The sequence below is a fragment of the Eleutherodactylus coqui genome, chromosome 13 (assembly GCF_035609145.1).
Source record: "Eleutherodactylus coqui strain aEleCoq1 chromosome 13, aEleCoq1.hap1, whole genome shotgun sequence".
NCBI classification, from domain to species: domain Eukaryota; kingdom Metazoa; phylum Chordata; class Amphibia; order Anura; family Eleutherodactylidae; genus Eleutherodactylus; species Eleutherodactylus coqui.
Genome location: NC_089849.1, coordinates 22,898,666 through 22,914,684, shown reverse-complemented (window position 1 = coordinate 22,914,684; position 16,019 = coordinate 22,898,666). Strand labels below are relative to the sequence as shown.

At 46.7% G+C, this 16,019-nt stretch overlaps 1 protein-coding gene across 1 annotated transcript in view; it reads right to left on the bottom strand.

The window, feature by feature from the left end:
* LOC136587335 (translational activator of cytochrome c oxidase 1-like) overlaps positions 1-6,600 on the bottom strand; it is a 53,107-nt gene extending 46,507 nt beyond the window's left edge. Inside the window, exons 1-3 of the mRNA XM_066585903.1 lie at positions 6,128-6,600; positions 5,899-6,047; positions 4,842-4,894 (exon numbers count right to left, since the gene is read on the bottom strand). Coding sequence (XP_066442000.1) covers positions 4,842-4,894; positions 5,899-6,047; positions 6,128-6,365 — 440 coding nt within the window. The 5' untranslated portion in view covers positions 6,366-6,600. The remainder of the gene's footprint in view (positions 1-4,841; positions 4,895-5,898; positions 6,048-6,127) is intronic.
* Between the last annotated feature and the right edge of the window lie 9,419 nt (positions 6,601-16,019).

The window sequence follows — 16,019 nt, the reverse complement described above, 5'->3', positions numbered from 1 at the left end:
TATAAAAGGCCAGCCAGACACATACAGAATGGTTCATGATCTACGGGAGGTTAACAAGGTCACAGTGCTAGAAACTCCCGTTGTCCCTAATCCATTTACCTTGTTATCTACAATTCCATCAGGCACCAAATGCTACACACTGATCGACTTGGCAAACGCCTTCTTTTCAGTTCCGTTGCACCCCGATTGTCAATACTTGTTTGCATTCACTTTCAGGGGCAAGCAGTACTGCTGGACAGTATTGCCACAAGGGGCACAAAACAGCCCAAACCAGTTCACCAGATGCATGAAGCTGGTATTGGACGCCTGGCCAATCCCTGAGGGCATCGCCCTCTTACAATATGTTGATGACTTGCTTTTATGTGCTTCTGACCCGGCAAGCTGCCTCGATGCATCACTAAGCCTTTTGTGTTTCCTCCATCAGAATGGCTGCAAGGCAAGCAAAGACAAACTTCAGTTCTGCAAATCTCACGTAGTGTTCTTGGGCCACTGCCTAGGTCCAGGTACTAAACACCTGACGCCAGAGCGCACGAAGGTGGTAAGTGACATGCAACTTCCCACCTCCCATGCTCAGTTGTGTACCTTCTTGGGACTGGTTTCTTACTGTCGGCCGTGGATACGCTCTGCCTCCATGACCATGCAGCCTCTGTACGACTGTTTGGGCTCACGGCCATTTGCCCTGACCCCGCAGGCCGAGTCAGCCTTCCATCAGCTGAAAGTACAGATAACCAGTGCACCCACACTGGGGCTGCCAGACTATGACAAACCTTTCCTAATGTACGTCACTGAGATGGCGGGACACGCCACCGCTGTACTGACACAAATGCATGGTGACAAAAAACGACCTGTAGCATACTACAGTGCCCATCTTGATGCGGTGGCTAGAGGGTCTCCATCATGCGTCCGAGCGGTTCTAGCAGTCCAGGCACTACTGGACAAAAGTTCTGACGTTGTCCTAGATCACACCATGGTGATCTACACCCCACATGACATACATGGTATTCTGACTCAGGTAAGCCGTAGACATCTGTCTCTTGCCAGACAGATAAAAATGGAACTCGCAGTGCATTCCTCCTCCAACATCTCATTCCAAAGGTGCACCACCTTGAATCCAGCCACCTTACTTCCATTAGGTGACGTAGATTCAAATGGGGGAGTCAGTACGGGGGATCAGTTGTTTTACAACTCCCTGACTGACGAACAGGAGGCATTTGACATCGGAAACCAGCATGACTGTGTGGCCCTCATGGCCCAGGAAACGGCTGGATTTGCGCATGTCACAGACAAGCCCCTGCAGAACCCCCAGTTTGAGCTGTTTGTGGACGGATCCAGATACCTAAATGACGAGGGAAAGTTTGTAACAGGTTTTGCAGTAGTCACACTGAATGAGATACTTGTACAAAGACCACTGCCGCCACACATGTCAGCGCAGGAGGCTGAGCTCTGTGCTCTAGCTGAGGCCTGTACAATCGCGAAGGATACCACTGCTAACATCTACACTGATTCCAGGTACGCCTTTGGTATTGCACACGATTATGGACCATCTGGCGGTCCAGGAGCTTTCTCACGGCACAAGGCAAGCCCATTAAGAATGGTGTATCAGTAGGTAGATTAATGCAGGCCATCATGTTACCAGAACAGGTGGCCATAATAAAGGTTAAAGCACACACCCAGGGTCAGTCCATGGAAAGCAAGGGCAACGAAAAAGCCGATAGAGCAGCCAAGGCTGCAGCCCTGCTGGACAGAGAGGACCATGTGTGCAGGGTTAGTACCCGGCTAAGATCCTGCCCACCTGAGGAGGACACCGGGGTACCTGCCAGCATTTCTTCTTTTGCTGCTCCTACCGAGCCAGAGGCGGTACTACACCCCTCCAGGAGGGAAGAGGAGAGATGGGCCATGGCAGGAGGGAAGAAAGAGGATGTGTGGATGATGGGAGACAGAATGTGTTTACCGGCGGCTGCCTACCCCCACCTCGCCGTCCTAGCTCATGGAAAAGTGCACGCCTCTAGGAATGCCATGGTTTCCATCGTGGACAAGGTATGGTATGCTCCGGGGTTTGACAGAATGGCGAAGGCATATGTGAAGGCATGTGAAGTTTGCGCCCTGCACAATCCATGTCAAATGGTAAGGACCCCCCGGAAGCGCACCCCCAGGCTGCTGTATCCCTTTCAGAGATTACAAATCAATTACATCCAGCTTCCCAAGTCAGGCAGGTATGAGTACGTCCTCGTGTGCCTGGACCTGTTCTCTGGGTGAGTCGAGGCCTACCCGGTGGGCAGGGCCACTGCGCAATGCACGGCAAAGAAACTTGTGTCAGAACTTGTGTGTAGATTTGGGGTACCGGAAACAATCGAGAGTGACAGAGGTACACATTTTACAGGTGAAGTGATGCAAGAGGTAATGTCAGCCCTTGGGGTGGAACAAGCATTTCACACCCCATACCACCCGCAGAGTTCAGGCAAGGTGGAGAGACTAAATGGTACGCTCAAGTTAAAAATCCAGAAGGCCATGGCTGAGACTAAGAAACCATGGCCAGAGTGTTTGCCTATAGCACTGTATTCAGTCCGTACCACACCAAACAGAAAAACGGGTCTGTCCCCTTATGAGGTTTTGTTTGGCTCTGTGCCAAGATTAGGGCTGTATCATCCGCAGGCCCTACAGCAGGGCTATGACACTGTTGCTGGTTACGTAAAGCACTTATGCGACCAATTGAAAGTAACGCACAATTTAGTGTTTTCTTCCATTCTAGACCCAGACAACCTAGAGGGATCTCACTCCCTACAGCCTGGAGACTGGGTGGTCGTTAAGAGACACGTCAGAAAGTCTCTGGAACCCAGATTCGAGGGGCCTTACCAAGTCCTGTTGACTACACCTACCTCGGTAAAATTTGAAGGAAAAGGCACCTGGATCTACGCTTCACACTGCAAAAAGGTTCCAACACCTAAAGAGACACCTGAGGGAACATGTGTGCCATAATTGTTTCCACAGTGACTGTGTTTTGTCTTATTGGACTGTCCTCTCATTGGGGACCACCTCAAATAATCCATGTTGAAAAGAGATGGACTGGTTGGGCAGAAGGACATCCAAACATGTGGGAATATCTGGCAAAGGACGTATTGAAGATTTCTCACATGTGTATGCCTAACTTCAGGAGTGGAGAGGACATTTTGCAGACTTGTTTACTATCCGTTCCCACTCCTGTGAAAACTCTTCGACGTATATACTCAATGGTACATAATGATAGTGATGTAGAAGCAGCTGATATAACTGCCGTGAATACCTTTGTGAATGTGTATGAATATTGTCCGCATTGTAAAGAAGTTTCCCACACGGGATGAACTAACATGACTAAGTTCCAGGTAAAGAATGTAGCTGAGGCTGAGGTATGTTATAATTTCACCTGTGATCCTGATGAAATTGGAAAATGCCAACAAGTTAAATTGACCCCTAGTCAGGCAATAGACGCCCCTTAGATTCTCTGTAACCGCACCACAAGCCAATGTAGAAAGTTAGTCAGTCATATGAAATGTAATCAAACAGTTAAGAGCCCTAGCCATATCAAACATGTTAAACTACAAACAGGTTGGGTTCTGTCGTGTGGGAATCTTACTTACACATACGTCCCTGCTAACATTACAGGAGGGCCGTGTGCATTGTCCAGACTAAGTATACTAATGTACCAAAAACCTAACAGCTTGGGACCTGTGGGAAGACAGAAGCGGAAGGTGAAGGGACTAGACAGCGAGTGTGAAGGACCACCCACTCTACTGAGTTTTTCGGAACACACAGCACTTGCTTTCAGTATTGTGGGTGTTCCCGCGTTGGCCCAATATAATGCAAGAGTAATTAATGGTTTAGCATGTGACATGGTAAAAGGTTTAAATGCCACTTCCCAGGCTTTGGATCTTCTCCTATTAGATATACAAGGAGTTAGAAAAGCAGCCCTACAAAATAGAGCCACCATAGATTACTTGCTACTCGAACTAAATCACAGATGTGAGGAATTTGAGGGAATGTGTTGTTTCAATCTCTCCGATAACTCAGAATCCATACACCAAAGAATCAATAACCTAGGGAAAATAGCAACCAGTATAAAACAAGACGAAGATCAGGGATGGTTTAGCTTTCTTAACCCCGCCAATTGGTTCTCTGGTCTAGGAGGGTAGTTCATGGGAATTCTACAAGGTATGCTTCAAATAGTGATGATTTTGCTCGTCATATATATTGCTTTAAAGTTAATCATGTCTTGTATCACACGATGTAGTGAAAAAGCTTTTACTAAACTTTAACCCAGGTGGACTTTGGGACCACCACATGAATCTAGGGAATCTGGCAGGAGCTGGCACCACTCGGGTGAACGTACCTAGCATGATGGTGGACCCTATGTCCAAATGGGGGAATGTGAGGGGTTAATTCTAGATTTTCCCTTGTCTTAGAAAATACATTTAATTTATTTTTCCAAATTCACTTCCTTTCTGTTTGTTCTCGCTATATGACCCTGAATATGTTCCCATATGCCTTATCAGTTCTGTCCCATGGTCTCCTTCCTTGAGCTCATTCCCTTCTAAAGAAGCCTGTCCAAGGACACTATGTTTTGATAGAGTTGTCACCGGGCATTGATGTATTGTTCCTGTAAGAAATGTCTTTGAAAGATATATTGTTCATTAAAAATCTGCAGATGTTTAGTAGCCTTGAGCATGCCTTGGGCATGCGCAGTAATCAAATCATTACGTCAGCAAACTTCTTCTATAACTTCTGTAACTCTGTGAATAAACTTTCACTTCACTCATGACAACCCCATGGTGTATGTGGCTGTCCATTTGTGTCATCTGAGTACTCACATCTTAAGATTAATTCGGAAGCAGACAGCATCAGCTCCACGGTCGGTTTGACCCTAACAGTGGATACAGGGTGCCAGACCATTCTGATATATGTTCACCTGCATGGAAACGTTGCATATTTTACTGCTGGAATAAAGAAAATTCTTTTCATGCACCTGGACTTGTGCTGCTGTCACTACATTTGGATAATCACGCAGCATAAATGACACAATCCATTTTTTCTGCGGGTCGGTACGATTACAACGTCACCAAAATTCTTACATTTTTTTAGGTTTTTCCACTTTTCTGCAATAAAACCCCTTTTATTAAAAATCTTTTTTTTTCTAAATCGCTGCATTCAAAGTCCTGTAAATTTTTTATTTTTTTATGTACGGAGCTCTGTAAGGGCTTATTTTTTGTGAGACGAGCTGTAGTTTTTATTGGTACATACAGCTTTTTTGATCACTTTTATTGAGTTTTTAGTGAGGCAAAATGCTAAAAATTAGCATTTTGCCTCAGTCTTTTAGCGTTTTTTTTAAACGCTTTTTTCCGTGCACAGTCAAAAGCATGTGCAAGTTATTGTATGCATCGTAACGGACGCGACAATACCAAATATGTGGGGTTTAATTTTTTTAAACATTTTTTTATGCTAATATGAGAAAAAGCATTTAAAAATTTTACATTTTAATTTTTATTCATTTTTAATTTTTTTTTAATTTGAGTCCCTCTGATGGACCTGCAGCACATCACTCATGATCGCTGTGATAAGGCATGGCAGGGCTACTGCCCTGCCATGCCTTATCGCTTATACAGCGATCATAGGCTATGGCACTACAGGACGCCAGTGTCGGGCTCTCTGCGATTATATTGTGAGAGCCCGGTGACGTCACAGATGGAGTGCGCTCCCTCTGTGAACACTTCCCATGCCGCCATCTACGTAGATCGCGGCAGGGAAGGGGTTAACAGCGGGGGGCGCATCTCCGGCTGTGACTGACAGCTGGCTCGCGCTGCGGGATAGCGCGAGGTCATAATTGATCTCGCGCTATCCCCAGGACGTAAGTTTATGCCCTGTTGCGGGAAGTACCCCGCTGCCAGGACGTAAACTTACGCCCTCGAACGTTAAGGGGTTAATAGCAGCTTCAATGGAAGTTTTCGGCATGTTCCTCTGACGGCCCTGCTCAACCAGTTGGTACAAGTATGGATTGAAGTCGGGGTTCGGTCCTCCTTCTGTAAGAAATGGTGAAATGAAAGGATCATGTAGTGTCCATCTCTAACAGTCCCGGATTAAGAACCCTCATCCACCATACCTCTCACTGCCGCTTTGATCATCATGGTGAGCTTGGCGAACACTCGGGACCGCGCCGCATCCTTCGGTCCCTTTATGTGCCTCACTTTGGACCATTTATTATGTCCCGCTGAGGCTACGGCAGATGTATGAAGAACCGCCACCTCCTGAGGGCGCAGAGCAGGAGCACGGGATCTATCCAGACCTCCGCCAATGTAGTAAACGGCGCTTGGCAGCACGCAGGCAGGGCACAATGTCATTGTGTACTGTGCTGCACGCGTATCTCTCACAGCCGGAATGATACAAGATACATTTACATGAGCCCGGTCTGAATGTAGCGGCTTTCTATTTTTGCTGCAGCAGCAGGTTATCAATCGGCAGTTTGGATACCGCTGGCCCCCTGGAGCCTCAGACCCGGGGACCCGCCCCTACCACCCCTATTATAATCCGCCATTGGCTCAGGGGGACATGCCTCCTGCTGTCCAGGACTGCGGGACAGCGTTTCACATTCGGAACTAACCTGCAGATCTGGGAAGGTTGTGAGGCCCGCCGTTGAGGCCCCCGCGACATGGGGCGCTGGAACGCCGGGGCTCCCGAGGCAGGGGACGCAGCTCAGAGATGTGACCGAAATGCGGTGACCCACTCGCCTCAGAAAAGAGAAGAGACCTTGCCCAAGCGCCACCTTTCCCCCTTCTGAGTGACGCCAAAGTGCAGGGATCCGAATGCATCACCCAGGCACTATGACTCTGGTTGCTAAGCAACCTATTTTCAGGCGGCTGCTCAGTAAACAGAGGGTCAAATAACTTCATTAGAACGGCGCCCCCCACCGGCAGCTCTCTCCCCCCCCCCCCCCCCTCGCTCCCATCTTATAGGCCATGCTGGGATATGTAGTTTCACAAGTTCTGCCCACCACTGTGCGACGGAGTCTAATGATTGTCCTGGAGTTTGGAAGTCATGACATTCTCTGCCCCTGTGTGCAGCAGCTTCACGACCCTCAGACATGCCGTAAAGTGACACTGTACATAGTAACACTGGTAACCATGGAGACCGCATGTAATGTATAGTGCGCCCCATATATACCACTGACCTCCCGGCTCACATCTTCCTCTGTCTGCTCTCCTCTTGCTGAAAACAGTCGGTGTGCAGGACACACAGGGGGAATGTGCAGCCGGTGCACCGGTCCTCCCGGAAACAAGATCCATGTCATTTAGTTCCGTACTTGCAGTGCAGTTTACTAGATGCGTATTTGTTGCTTCTTTCTACCATGTCTGACACCCAGACACCCCCATAATGACAGCAACAGTCAGAGTGCCCCCACAATGAGTGATACCTGGACACCCCATAATGATAGCAACAGAGTGCCCCCACAGTGAGTGATACCTGGACACCCCATAATGACAGCAACAGTTAGAGTGCCCCCACAGTGAGTGACACCCAGACACCCCATAATGACTGCAGTCAGAGTGCCCCCACAGTGTGACACCCAGACACCCCCATAATGACAGCAACAGTCAGAGTGCCCCCACAGTGAGTGACACCCAGACACCCCCATAATGACAGCAACAGTCAGAGTGCCCCCACAGTGAGTGACACCCAGACACCCCCATAACGACTGCAACAGTCAGAGTGCCCCCACAGTAAATGACACCCAGACACCCCCATAATGACAGTAACAGTCAGAGTGCCCCCACAGTGAGACACCCAGACACCCCATAATGACTGCAACAGTAAGAGTGCCCCCACAGTGAATGACACCCAGACACCCCCATAATGACTGCAACAGTCAGAGTGCCCCCACAGTGAGTGACACCCAGACACCCCCATAATGACAGCAACAGTCAGAGTGCCCCCACAGTGAGTTACACCCCCATAATGACAGCAACCATCAGAGTGCCCCCACAGTGAGTGACACCCAGACACCCCCATAATGACAGCAACCATCAGAGTGCCCCCACAGTGAGTGACACCCAGACACCCCCATAATGACAGCAACCATCAGAGTGCCCCCACAGTGAGTGACACCCAGACACCCCCATAATGACAGCAACAGTCAGAGTGCCCCCACAGTGAGTGACACCCCCATAATGACAGTAACAGTCAGAGTGCCCCCACAGTGAGTGACAACCAGATAATGACAGCAGCAATGTCCTCAAAGTCAGCGACCAGAGGGCCAACCAGATCAACACCGTCAAAAAGTGACTGCCCACTTTGATGCCATCTGTCATGCCCAGAACTACTCTGGCTCAGTGGCGTAGCAAAGTCAGGTGGTACCAGGTGCAGAAATTTTTTTTGTTACACCCCCCTCCCCCACCACACCTTTAAAATAATTAAAAGAAGGTAAAACAAGTTACTTGCAGTTGTAAGTGTAACTTTCTGGCTTATTTCCTTAACACTGTGAGTATAAACACTTACATCCTCTGTCTCCTGACTTTGTGCTCTGCAAATTTTGAAATCACATCATCGAAATCAATTCCATTTCACTACTTTGACAATATGGCTAAGGCCGAATGCGCATCAACAGATCAGATTCCGGCTGCGAGATTTTGGTGCACGTGCACAGTACAATATGTGGCGGCGATGACGCAAATCCTGTGGCCCGTGTGCACTACTCACTGCGGACGGTCCGCGAGACACACAGCTTCCATTTACATCAAAACAGAACATGCTGTGATTTCCCCCTGTGAGTGGAAAATCACAGTTGACTTCCGCTCATGGACAGGGAAAAGCGATTTCACATAGCTTGTCTTTGGGCAGTGCAAATACGCCTCTGTGCATTTGGCCTAAGCCAGAGAGCAAAGCTTGACTTATAGTGGACCTAAGACAGATAGATACAGTAGGTAGGTAGATATGAGACAGATAGATAGATAGATAGATAGATAGATAGATAGATATGAGATAGATAGACAGACTCGCAGTGACAAGCCGCGGAGATGCACAGTCAGCAGCGGAGGAACGGGGAGGTGAGCGGCCAGGACGGCTTGGGACGAAACTTACAGCAGCGTGGTCGGCAGTTGGAGAACAGCCTCTGAGGAACAGTCAGAGCAGGAGGCGGGAGGTGAGCGGGCAGCATTGCATTCAGCCAAATGTTCCTACTACCGGTTGGCCTGCAGGGAGAGCGGCAGCGGGAAACGCGAGTGGCTGTGCAGGGGGAGTGCGACCCAGGGAAAACAGCAGCGGGGACGGCATTTATAGCACTCCCGGTAGCTTCGGCTGAAGGGCCAGGAGACGAGAGTGGTGTTGTAGACATGATGATTAGTTAGCGTAAAATGTCTATTGATTTGTAATAAATTACATGTATTACGCAGCTGTAGTGATTTAACTCTGTAGAGGCTAATGGCTGCATAATTTCATTATGGTAATTGCTGGACAATGGCATGCTGAAAGATGTGTGTTTTATAACTTTAGCCTAATGTAAAGCTCTTTTCCAGCCTCTAAGGGTTAAAATCACATTCCTATACTGTGTGTTTTAAGTGTATCCATTTTGGGTGTCTTCCCAGCCCTTCCCCCACTCTCAACTGCTGAAACAAAAGGAATTACTTTCGCTTGACCACATGTTGAGAATACAAAGACTGGCTTATACACTGGACTTGAGAGAGGTGGGGAGGGGGGCAGGGAATTCCATATGGCCAACGTATGGGAATCCTACACATTACTGATGTAATCTGTTATACGCCCATAAAGGGCAGGTATTATGTGTTTCAATAAACCTGAGGCTCTGAGCATTGTATGCCAGACCCAGCTTAGACCTGAGAGTCATCGCTTGTGTCTGATCTGGTCGATGATGTGTGCACACTATACAATTAGGAGGCTACAGATTACCTTGAAACCTGCAGGAGAAAAATATAATCCAGTTCAGTGGGGGTCAGCGGAGGAGCGGTACGCCAGGGGGAAGGCACCATTCGGCAATTTGTGGAAGGGATGGAGGGTTAGGGTGAGGAGTAAGTGTAACAGTTAGCCTTATATTAAGTAAGGCTAACTGTTGCACTTACCCTTAGACTAACCCTCCATTCCTGTCAGAAATCACGGCATGCTGCTCTCTGCCTCCAGAGCTGTGCTGGGTGTTCATCCAATTGGGAGCTAGGGGTGTGACAGGGGCATTCCTCCTGTCAAACCCCTTGCTTCCGGTGGTGTCAAGGTACACCAGTACCGATAGATAGATAGATCCCGCTGCACGCACATTTGGCTCTAAGCAGTCCTGTGCCGTCACCTGGTGGCTTCAGCGCTCAGTGTTCCCCGGAGGCTGCTGTCCAGCGGCGTTACCCAGCTCCCTACCATGCTGCATGCACTTTTTGCAGAAAACATTTCCCCTGAAACCTTTCTGTAGCAAAAGTATAGACAAACCCCTAAAACATTTCTGTAGCAAGAGTATAGACGAACCCCTAAAACATTTCTGTAGCAAGAGTATAGGCGAACCCCTAAAACATTGTGCACAAAGAGAATAGCCGTGTTAGGGGGGTCCAAACGGACCGTTCGGCTGATGCTGTCTGCTTCCGAATTAGTCAAAGATATGAGTACTCAGACGACTTAGATGGATGACCACACGGTATGCGGTTAGTCAAAGAAGAAGTGAGTTTATTTGCAAAGTACAGAACTTTATAGAAACAGAAAATGCTTGCGTAAGATCTAATCACTGCGCATGTCCGAAGCTGCTGGACATCTGGAATTTTATAATTAACAATACATCTTTCAAAGACGTCTCCTACATAAACAATATATCAACGCCCGGTGATAGTTGTATCAAAGAAGAACATGTCCTTGGTAAGATTTCAGAAAGGAGTGAGTTTCTCAAGGAAAAAGACATGGGAGAGAACTGATAAGGCATATGGGAACAGATTCAGGGTCATTATAATTGGGATCTAACATCTTTCTCAAGTGAAAGTTGAAATTAATACAGATATATATGTATTAAAGCAGACAAGCAAAGAAATACAAAATGGAGTCTCTGTAGTCTATTTTTAAAGCGTCAGCCCTTACACGTATAAGCTTAAACCTTTAGCAGAAGAAGATGCAAATTATAAACACATAAGTATTCTGTGAAATACACTTATCATTCTCTATTTAAAGGCATAAACCTGAATTAACCCCCCACAGCCGACTCCCGCAAAAATTGGTGTACCAAGAGTATAGGTGAACTCCTGAAAAATTGGTGTACCGAGAGTGTAGGCGAAGGCCTGAAAAATTGGTTTGCTCTGAATATAGGCGAAAGCTTGAAAAATTGGTTTGCTCTTAGTATAGGTGAAGTGCGGAAAAATGTGTGTACCCCTGAAAAATTGGTTTACCCACGGTGTAGGTGAAACCCAGAAACATTTTTTAAAGATAGAGCTTGTAGTTGCCTAATTTGCTAACAGAGCCTGGAGGCAGCCCTCCGAAAAAATTAGTTTTAACAGCGTCTTTTGGCGCTCTCAAAAATTGGCTGTTCAGCATGATGACATGCTGGTTTAGGAGGAGGAGGAGGAAGATCAGAGAGGTATAGACCAAGCAACGTCTCCCCTTTTTTGGGGTGACAGAGGATGCGTGGTTCTCCTGTTCCAGCTGAAAGAATCTTTATGTTCCGCTGCTTTCCACAGGTGAAGAAAAGAAATCAGGGGAAATCCAGCCTTTGTTCATCTTAATGAGTGTAAGCCTGTCAGCGCTGTCAGTTGACAGGCGGGTACGCTTATCTGTGAGGACCCCCCAGCAGCACTAAACACCCTCCCTGATAATACGCTGGAAACGTGTTCCCCTGCCTACACTGGACATGCTGCCTGATCCCCGCGCTTTCTCTGCTACTTGGTCCACTGAAGTACATTCTCTACTGCTAGCCTCATCAGATGGGAACCTTAGCATCAGCTTTTCCACCAGGGCCTTGTGGTATTGCATCACTTTTGTACTCCTTTCCTCTTCGGGAATGAAAGTGGAAAGGTTCTCCTTATACCATGGGCCGAGAAGGGTGAACACCCAGTAATCCTGGTCGGCCAGAATGCGTCTAACGTGAGCGTCATGGGAAAGGCAGCCTAACATGAAGTCAGCCATGTGTGCCAGAGTCCCAGTACGCAACACATCGCTGTTCTCACTAGGAGGATGACTTTCATGATCCTCCTGTTCAGCCCATACACGTTGAACAGATGTGAAGGAAGTAGCATGGGTACCCTCTGCAGTGTTGGCAGCAGTCTCTTCCCCCTCCTCCTCCTCCTCCTCCTGCTCCTCCAATACGTGCTAAAAAACAGGTGTGAGGGTGGTCTGGCTATCAAGCGACATATTGTCATCCCCCATCTCCTGTTCTAGCCGCAAAGCGTCGGCCTTTATGCTTAGCAGCGAACTTCTCAGCAGGCAAAGCAGCAGGATGGTAATGCTGATAATGGCTGCAGCGCCGCTCACCATTTGTGTAGACTCCTCAAAGTTTCCTAGGACCTGACAGATGTCTACCATCCATGTCCACTCCTCTGTGAAGAACTGCAGAGGCTGACTACCACTCCGCCGGCCATGTTACAGCTGGTATTCTACTATGGCTCTACGCTTTTCATACAGCCTAGCCAACATGTGCAACGTAGAATTCCAGCATGTGGGGACGTCGCACAGCAGTCGGTGCACTGGCAGCTGGAAGCGATGTTGCAGTGTCCGAAGGGTGACAGCATCTGTGGTGGACTTCCTGAAATGGGCGCACACGCAATGCACCCTGCTCATTGGTAAATTGCTTCGTACTGTGTGTACACCCCTGGCAGTACACTGCATAAAACCTCTAACAGAGGGCAGAATACAGCCAAGATGTTTGATAAAAAAATTGGTGCACTACGGGTCCCAGACAGCCAGAATGCTAATGCACACAATGAGAGTAGTCCTAAAAAGGACTGTTGAGTTCTTGTAGTCAGGATTCCTGCCTAACCGCAACCTAATCCCTACACTAACGCCTTCCCTATCTCAGCAGCTCTATCTCTAAACTCTGCCAGCATGCGTCTGAGGGCGGCACCAGTTTAAGTACTCGACGGTCACCTGATCCCGCCAGCCACTAACTGCTGTAGTAGACGTGCAGAGGGTTGGCACGTCACAGCAGGAAGTGGTAAAGCCTTCTCCGCATGTTTATTGGCTAAAAAATGGTGCTAAACATGTGGGGAAGGGAAATGAAATTTACTCGAGCACTGCATGGTGCTCTAATCGAGTACCGAGCATCTCAAGTAGTCTAATACTCGATCGAGCATCAAGCTCAGACGAGTGTGCTTGCTCATCTCTAATAGATATACTTTCAGGTTCACTGCTTTGTATGCTTCTCCTCTGCAGACTGCTCCCATTACTCGCTGCTCCCTCCAGCCTCTGCTATCACCCTCCTCAGTGAGAGCACCCAGGGCGGCTCGCACCTGCCACACTCCCCTTTCTACACCACTGCTTTGACTCCCCAGTTCCCAGCAGCCTGTAGTACCACACCTGACCAGCGATGCCAAACCTCATCAGACCACTGGGAACCAGAAGCTGGGGAGCACTGACAGCGGGAAACCTTCAGAGGAGGTGAGGGGAGTGCCGCATAGTATGAAATCAGCTGTGGGTATTACACAGCTGATTTCCAGTCAAAATCTCCACCAATGGTGTGGATTTGGACTGCTTTTAAATACGGATATGCTGTGGAATTTACCATTCTGCTGTATTTCTACCACGTACAAACATAACTCAAGTGTTCTTAAGGTATGCCGCCACGTGTAGAGTGTCCTCAGTAGTAATAGCGTTCCCTATATCTCTCTCTCCCCCCCTACCACCCCCCCCCCCCCCCCGCATGTTGTTTGGTCGAGTAAGCATTTACTCGGCTATAGCGATACTGAATTGAGCTGCATGCTTGAACGAGCATGCTTGTTCACCTCTAGTGGCATCCCTATTGTATAATGCAGCTGACCATTTAGAGTGAATGGCGGCAGTAGCACACAAATAGCATAGTGTGTCTACACCATCATTATTGATGCTGCTACATGTGGCCACGTTTAGATTTTTTTTCAGGGCTACTTTAAAGTAATTTTTCAGTCAAAATGATATTAATAATCTATCCTCAGGTCAGTGGGAGCTGCGCCTGCTGTTTCAAGCGCCGGCAGGGCATGTCAGAACATCCATCTAATCTGTAACAACTACATAAACCTTTCCAGTATACCTCCTATCTATCTATCTATCTATCTATCTATCTATCTATCTATCTATCTCATATCTATTTATTTATCTCTCTCATATCTATCTATTTCTCTATCTCTTATCTATCTCTCAATTTCATATCTATCTAGCTCACATTTATATATCTCATATCTATCTGCCTCTTATCAATCTATCTATCTCATATCTATCTCATATCTATCTATATATCTATCTCATATCTATCTATATATCTATCTATCTATCTCATATCTATCTACCTCATATCTATCTATCTATCTATCTATCTCATATCTATCTACCTCATATCTATCTATCTATGTATCTATCTATGTATCTATCTATGTATCTATCTATCTATCTATCGATCTCAAATTTATATATATCATATCTGTCTGCCTCTTATCAATCTATCTATCTATCTATCTATCTCATATCTATCTATCTCACATCTATCTATCTCATATCTATTTATCTATCTGTCTTATATCTATCTATCTCATATCGATCTATCTATCTATTTCATATCTATCTATCTATCTCATATCTATCTATCTATCTATCTCATATCTATCTATCTCACATATATCTATCTCATATCTATTTATCTCATATCTATCTATCTATTTCATATCTATCTATCTATCTATCTATCTATCTATCTATCACATATCTATCTATCTATCTCATATCTATCTATCTAATATCATATCTATCTCCTATCTATCTATCTATCTATCTATCTCACATCTATCTATCTCATATCTATTTATCTATCTATCTATCTCATATCTATCTATCTATTTCATATCTATCTATCTCATATCTATCAATCTATCTATCTATTTATCTCATATCTATCTATCTATCTATCTATCTCACATCTATCTATCTCATATCTATTTATCTATCTGTCTCATATCTATCTATCTATCTATTTCATATCTATCTATCTATCTATCTATCTATCTATCTCACATCTATCTATCTCATATCTATCTATCTCCTATCTTTCTATCTATCTATCTATCTATCTATCTATCTAATATCATATCTATCTATGGGTGCCTGCACACGAGCAGAATTTCAAGCGCGTGATTTTAGGCACATAATCCGCCCCAGACCGCAGCCAATATACTCCTATGAGGATCCGCAGTTGTCCCCAGACGGACGGATGCGTATCGCGTTTTTTCACGCGAGTGAAAAAATCTGCGACCTGTTCTAATTTTGGTCGGATCATGCGCGTGAAGCCTCCAATACAAGTGAATGGGTGCGTTTTTTCACGCAGTACATCCGGAGTGCAGCTGCGGATGGAGTCACTGGTTGCTATGACTACAGGAAGTAGGCATGGTAGGAGGCGTCCCAACACCCAGCACAGAGCTTCACAGGCACATTTCAACTGCAGATCTGTCCTTTCAGTCCCCTCATCTACCAGAGAGCAGCCAGCAGACACCAGCCAGGGTGCACCCAGTACCTCCTTTTTTTCCTGGGGGGCTCTTCCTCCTCCGTTACCGCAGTACGTCCGAAAAAAGTTACATGGATCAACCATGCCCACCGGGTGAAAGCATGTTGCCAGAATAATTTAACAGTGCTCACACAAGCAAGAGGGACAGAACGGAGTCTGGGTGTTGGTTTTTAAGCTGTTTTCCAGGGAATGGGCAGTTCTCTAGGGGTTGGGTTTACAATAAGGGTGTCTTCCGGATTTTTCTGCGTGTTTTTTTCCGCAAAACATCCGCGTATATCCGCGCGTGATTTTTCACGCATCCGCACCTATCCGCAAGCACATTTAGGTACCATACGCGCGTGAAAAT